Consider the following 7,036-nt stretch of genomic DNA (forward strand, 5'->3'; position numbering starts at 1 on the left):
CCTGCATTCCCCCCCCAGCACTGGGCAACTTGAGGGCAGAAACTTGTTTGGGCCATTCCCCGCCTGGCCCGGAGTGGGGCTGATGATAACAAATGCTGGGCGCCTGGGACTCGGTTTGGGGCCAGTGTCAGCTTCGGGCTGAGCTCTGCGGGGATGGGGCAGCCAGAGCCGGACATGCAGGGCAAGGTGCACACATTCACCTCGTTGGTGCAGAGTAACCTCAACCCAGTGAGGCCAGTGTAATCACTCTCATTTTCCAGATAGGGACATAGAGGCCAGAAGAGAGGCTTACCCGGACCCAGATGGCTCAGCTGGCCTGAGACCCTGGACCTCACCTCTGATGCTATATCCTCCAAAGAGCCCCCACCCCCACCCTGCTCAGGAGAGCTGGGGACAGGGGTTCAGGGAGACTGCCCGGTGAACAACAACACAGATGTGCAGGGGGTGCTGGGGACATTTATTTCTGACAGGGACAGGCCTAATTTTGGGTAGGGACACCCTCCCCCCACTTCTCCTGGGGCTCCAGAAGCTTTGGGCATGCTCCCAGCCCAGGATCTGCAGGGAGAAGGCCCAGGGACAGGTGCGAGCCCCCTCAGGTGGCCCCCGTGGCTGGAGGGCTGGTCATGTGGTGGGTGTTGTATCTCCTCACGAAAGTCAACTGCTCCGGGCCCGAAATGGGAGCGTTCCTGCAGGTGTCATGACTTCGGGGGAGGGGAGAGAAGATGAGCGTAGGGCCTGATCCAAGTCCCACAGCTACTGCCCACGGCTTGGAGCTCTAGGCATAGGAGCATTGGGGGAACTGAGGCCCCACTGGCCAGGCTGGACTAACCTAAAGAAACCAGGCTAAACCTCACAAATCCAGCTGTGCCCCCCACTCTCCTCTATTCCCTGCACCCCAGGGTCTCCCCTGTCTCCCCTCATCGAAACCCACCACTGGCTCCCTCTGGCCTTCAGGACACAGTCCTTTTCCTCAGCTAGGAGTCATGACACCCCNACCCACTTCCCAGGACTGCTCCCCTCCCCCCTCCCCAAATCCCACCCAGAGGCCAGGTTTCCCCTTTTCTCTAGGAAGCCCTGTGGGCACCCCCTGTCCACCAGGCTCCAGCATGCGAGTTTTGAATGAAGTTTTGAGGCAAAGCTCAGCGCTTGAATTAAAAGCAATTCTCCGCCTCGGGGTCTCCGCGGGATCCCTCTACTCGCAATTCCAGATATTACCGCCAGGGGGCGAGTGGTGCCTCCTCAGAGAGCGTGGACACGCCCATGCCACCACCGTCCCGCATCCCGCAATTGGTCCGCAGAAAGGGACAAAGGAGGGAGGGATTCATGCGCACACGCGCGCGCGTGCGCACACACACACACACACCCCCATTGACAAGCCCTGCTGGCTTCTGGGTAGTGAGGATGAGGAGGATAAGAGGTGGCCTGGGTCAGAGACCCCACCCCTCCCACGGGGCCCAGACCCTGTCCACTTACCAGGTGTAGATAAGCAGAGCAAGGAGGACAGTGAAAACGACAGCCAGCAGGACCGATAAAATGGCAATGATGACCACGGTGCCCACGCTTTGGGGTCCTGGGGTAGCCTGCAGTGCCTTGGCTGAGGGGTGTGAGGGGTTCCCCAGGTAGGCAGGGGGGCAGGGAAGAGAGTTCTGACCTGAGAATGGGGACCTGGAACAGCCTCCAGACCAACCATCCCTCGCCCCAGGCTGGGGGAGGGGCACCTGCAGACAGCAGGGTGGTGATGGTGGCTATGATGGGGGGCTGCCCCATTCTCCCCAGCCCCATTCATCCTCAGGAGCCCCCCAGGCCCAGGGCCCCCAGCCCTACTATTTGACCTGCTCATTTGGCCCCATACCTTGCTGCAGGCGGGTCTCGTTGGACCACTCTGTCTCAGCCACAGGTCCCCTGTCACTCATCACCAGGAACTTCACTCTGGGAAGGAGACCCAGGATGGGGAGGGGGGGTCCCCGGAACCTGAAACCCTCTGGCCCTGACACCTGTCAGTCTGATCTCTTGACTCCTAGGTCCTGAGACGTTGGGGGAGTGGGGACTGGGTCTAAAAGCCAGCCTTAGAATGCACCAGAAGGGGCTCCAGTTCCAGCTGTGTAGCCTTGGGCACATCCCTCACCCTCTCTGGGCCTCAGTGTCCTCACTTAGGATATGTGTGTGGAATGGACTAGCTCCCCAGCACCCCACATCAGTGAGTCAAGCCCTGAGTGAAGGGAGACAGGGCTGGGGCCCATTGTGGATGGGAAAACTCCACCTGCAGGGTCCAGACAGCCCATGGGGGGAGGGGTCAAGTGGGGGGGGGCCCTCTACCCAAGGAAGAAGGGAGAATTCACCCAGGCGTCCCTGGCCCCTGCCCCTCCCGCCCCCCAGAAACCCAGGCACTCAGCTGGAAGCTGCCCCAAGCTCAGGCAGGAGCTCACCGGTAGGGGCCCGGGCCCGGCAGGGGGTGGTTACAGCCTCTCGTCTTAGGGGAGCAGCGGGTATCATTGCCAACGCGTAGGACCCGGAGCTGGTTGCCAGGCTGGCTGCCCGGGTAGAGCAACCGGCTGGCCATCAGCGTGAGGTAGTAGCCCCTCTGCATGAAGTTGGCCGGGACTGGGATGTCCTCCACCCTCTGAGGGGCAGCGAAGTTCTGGGTGGCTGAGGGGAGTCGCAGGTCAGAAGGTGGGGGCTCAAGGGCAGGGCCCCACCCCATCCCACCCAGCCAGAGAGCCCTCGAGCCACATCCCCTGCAGACCTGTCTCCCCTCTCCCCACATCTGCTGTTCCACCCAGGCCTCCTGCCCATTTCACAGAGGGAAAACCCAGGGCTGTCCCTGTGGCACCCACCGTTGCTGTGGGCCACCACCAGCCAGATGGTGTCCAAGTCAGAGATGTTGCGGTGACTGAACTGGCCCCTCGGCTGCTCCAGCGTGAAGGTAGACTGGGTGAGTGTCCCTGCCAGGGTGGGGCTTGAGAGCCGGGGCACAGGGNCAACCAAGTCCCCACAGCCCAGTCTGATGTGGGAGTTATGGTCCTGGAAGCCCCAGTCTGAGGAGGGAGGCACAGACTTGAACTGGGAGCCCCAGTCTGAGGGAGGAGTGGAGGCTTTTCCTGGAAGCCCCAGTCAGGCATTACGCAGGAGGGCTCCCTACTAACTCTGCCCATGGGCCATGGGCCGGTGACCCAAGGCCAGGCCCTGCCTCCTGCCTTGCTCGCTTACTAGGGGTAGGTACTGTGGGAGGTCAGGGGTGTCTGCCATGGGCAGGGCCTGGGGAAGGGATGCAGGCACTGGAGGCCCCTCCCCCAGCTGCACACACGATTCTGAAGAAGAGGTCTTAGGCCTGGTTGGGGTGAGACTCAGATTTAAGGGAGCCTGAGCCTGGGCCCAAACCCTAGATGGGACTCTCGACAGTAACCTTGAGCTCTGGCGCTCCCTGAGCCTCAGTTTACCGACCTCTCAAGTCCCTCCAGCTCCACCCAGATGGTCCAGGTTGGTTTACTTGAGGAGAGGAATGAGCGGCTTGGGGGGCTGGGGAGGGGTCCCCACCAAGACCCCAGGCCCAGACGTGCACCTCCTGGAGGTGTCCTGGCTGAGAGGAGGACAGCCTCTCTTCCTCGCCCAGGGCTGGGCCACCTCCCAGCCCACCCCGGGCATCTGCCTCTCTGGACCTTATGCCCTAACTACCTCCCCCCCCGCCCCCCGCCTCAGCCTCGCTCGAGTAAGGGTGGGGACAGGAGAGGAAAGAACCCTGGGACCCCATGTCAGAGGCAGAGGCGTGACAGACGCAGAACCCTGGACAAGCAACGTGGCCACATCCAGCCTTGCTGCCCGGAAGGCTCCCGAGGGCAGCACCCCAGTCCTGGAGGGGAGCAGGAAGGGGAGGCTGGGTGTCACACAAATCTCCAGAGCCCTCTCCCTCTTTCTGTTCGGTTCCCTTCGGTATGATTCATTTCTATTCCATCCAGCTCCCAGGGTTCAGGGCTAGACTCTGCCCTCCTCAGGGCCCCCGCTCCTGTCTCTGAGGCCCAGTGCACGCTGCATACAGCAGGTGCTTAATGTCCACTTAACGAGGGAGGAGGGGAGCAGCCAAGAGGGGCCACTCCATCTCTAAACCCCTCTAGTTTAAGAGCCCACAGTGACCAATGCCTGTAGCCCTCCAGGAGAGCTTCCTTCCTTCTGGGAGCCGACCTTATAGACTTGTTTAAACCTCTCCTCAGGGACAGAAGGAGGGGAGGCATTTGGTGAGAACCGGATGGGGGCTCAGGACGAATGGGCATAAGAACCCTAAAGAGAGGGAGAAAGCATTGCGCACTCCCCTATCTTGGGGCACGGGGACAGGTGTCTGTCTTGTGACCTCTGTGGTGGGCCATCTCCCCTGACCCACCCAGGCTCCAGGCCCCAGACTTGGGGCTTGGGAGGCAGCTTGTCCTCCTGAAGCCAGAGGCACGGTGCCCTGCCCCCCTTCACTCACCCAGGCCTGTCCCCCGCTGGAGGCAAGTCAACAGCAGCAACAGTGGCACCAGCAGCCGAGACTGTCCCCCACCGAGCCCCATGGCCAGGCCAAGTGTCTAACCGTCTGTCTGTCCAAGGGTCTGTCTGCAGCGTCCCAGAGCCTCTGCTGTCCACCAGGGCCTGGAGAGCTTGCCTCTGGTACCTCCCGCGGCTCCTCCCAGGCGCCCCCTCTTCCCAAACAACTGGTCGGACAGGTTTGGGGCAGAATCCGCTGGCCCCGAGGATTTGGCATCCCAGGGAGGGGTCCAAAGAGAACAATCAGTTGCTGCGCCGCCTGGACAAGCCCGTGGACGCTCCCACCCCCCACTCCAGGAAGGCCTGGCCAGGGAGGGGCCGAGGAAGGAGGTGGCAGCTCCAGGGTCCCCAGTAGCCCCAGTGACAGCCTTGCCAACAGTCCCAACCTGGCACTTGGGGCCCCCCACCATCGCCCTGTGCTGAAGGGAGTTACCCTCACTTTCTAGTCGGAGCATGAAGAGAAAGGGGCTTGTCCAAGATCACCCAGCCAGCCGGCCGGGTTCGGGAACTACTTTAAAAAAACATTTTTAAAAAACAATTGTAAATATTCTCTAGTTATTATGATGCATTTACATGCTATTCGATCGCCAGCTCACGCACACTATTTTTTTTCCCGAAAGTACTTAAACTGTGCCAACTGTTTATGACAGTGACCTTCAAAAGGGGCAAATACTCCTACCAACTCTGTAACTGCCTGGTAGGTTTTTCGTGACCAACTCTCTGTACTCCGGCATGGTAGCAGAGAGTTTCAGATATTTCAAGATTGGAAATCACTCTATTTCCTTCTTGATTGACTCAGCCCCCAGGGGAACTGGGGGCCAAGCCAGAACAAAAGCTCAGGGAAATCACTGGATTCCACTCCTGAGATTATTGCACTGTATGCTAACTAACTTGGACGTCAATTTAAAAGTAAAGAAAGAAAGAAAAGAAAAGAAAAAAAACAAAAGTAAATAAAATTAAGATTAGGGGCGCCTGGGTGGCTTAGTCGGTTAAGGGTCCGACTTTCGCTTAGGTCATGATCTCGCGCGCGGTTCGCGGGTTCGAGCCCCGCGTCGGGCTCTGTGCTGACTGCCAGCTCAGAGCCTGGAGCCTGTTTCGGAGTCTGTGTCTCCCTCTCTCTGACCCTCCCCTGCTCACACTGTCTCTCTCTCTCTCCTAGAAATAAATAAAAATATTTAAAAAATTAAATTAAATTAAGATTAAAAACAACAACAAAGGTCAGGGAAGGGAAATGAGAATGGGGTCAGGGTGAGTCTGGGGGTGCACGCGGGGGGAGCCTGAGCGGAGAGGCCACCAAGTCACCTGGTTAAGCTCCTGCTGTTCCACACCTCCGCGCCTTTACTCAGGCCCGTCTCCGTCTTAGGCCCTTGCAACCCCCAGCAACCCCCTGTCCTTCCTGCCCCAGGGGCTAGCACTACAAGAAACGCACTCTGGTCAGCCTTGGTGCTTCCCTAAATCCTCCCCCAGCACCCTAGCTCCCCTGGGACACATCTCCATCTCCCAATCACTGTTAGTGTCATGTGCTGTTACATCAAGGGTGACCCTGCACACGCTGACAGCTCCGTGAAGGCAGGCACTGGCCCTCCTGTACTTGCGGGGTGCGGAGGGGAGAAGGGTGGAGGCTAACCAGAGGGTCTGGGTCAGACCCTGCCCTGGGAGGGCTTTCTTTAACTCCCCAGCTTTTTGGGGTTTTTTTTTCTTAAGAGAGAGAGAATGAGCAGGAGGGAGAGGTACAGAGGAGAGAGAGAATCTTAAGCAGGCTCCTTGCCCAACATGGAGCCCAATGAAGGGATCCATCCCATGACCCCAGAAGTGGTGGCTTCTGGGTAGAGACCAGGTTCTCTGTAGGGTCCCCTCTTCCTGGTCCAGATGTCTCCAGCCCCAGTGAGTTCCCGTGTGAAGGGAGTGGGCCCAGGACGCCCAGAGGGACTGGGTGGGGGCCATGCCAACCCCCAGGGGATAGTCTGTTCCCAAGGACCTACCCTGCCTTGTACCTTTGGGGTGACTCATAGGATGAGGTGCGGCTTCCACCTGCCCCCAAACACAGGGCAGCCAGACAAATGCTCCCAAAGGCCCACCCACCAGCTCCATGGCTACCATCACAGCCGGAAAGGCTCCGGCACGTTCAGGGGCAGCCTGGGACTTTGTGCAGGGAGGGGAAGTATGGGTGACCCAGTCCCTTCCCCCTGCCCCAGCTTAGCCTAGGGGCCACTCACCAAACGCTGAGAGAGACCCAGCTGTGCTAATCCCGGTGGGAACAGACCCCACAGCTCACTGACCTCACCCTGGTCCTGAATCTTTCCCCGGCACAGTGACCCAGCTCCCTCAGCTTCTGCGGGTGCCTTGCTGGAGACAGGCAGCTCACCGCTTCCCCGGGATAGTGAAAGCATCAGACACCTGGAATCATAAACCAGAAAGCTGTTTCAGTAGTGGGGGTGCCTCCTTTGAGTAAAAGCGCACAATTTAGGGGCCAAGAGGCAAGCAGCTCTTGTTCGTCTCCGACCCACTGAAGCCTGGGGCA

At 59.5% G+C, this 7,036-nt stretch overlaps 1 protein-coding gene across 1 annotated transcript; it reads right to left on the minus strand.

The window, feature by feature from the left end:
- Positions 1 to 436: 436 nt before the first annotated feature.
- Positions 437 to 4,655, minus strand: LOC144242879 (uroplakin-3b-like protein 1). The gene is made up of 6 exons (XM_077777907.1): positions 4,456 to 4,655; positions 2,835 to 3,001; positions 2,427 to 2,646; positions 1,853 to 1,929; positions 1,474 to 1,594; positions 437 to 701 (listed from the first exon to the last, which is right to left on the minus strand). The coding sequence occupies exons 1-6, from the start codon at positions 4,539 to 4,541 to the stop codon at positions 593 to 595; spliced, it is 780 nt and encodes a 259-aa protein (XP_077634033.1). The 5' UTR covers positions 4,542 to 4,655; the 3' UTR covers positions 437 to 592.
- Positions 4,656 to 7,036: the final 2,381 nt, after the last annotated feature.

Source organism: Crocuta crocuta, unplaced genomic scaffold (genome assembly GCF_008692635.1).
Source record: "Crocuta crocuta isolate KB4526 unplaced genomic scaffold, BGI_CrCroc_1.0 scaffold217, whole genome shotgun sequence".
Lineage (NCBI taxonomy): Eukaryota > Metazoa > Chordata > Mammalia > Carnivora > Hyaenidae > Crocuta > Crocuta crocuta.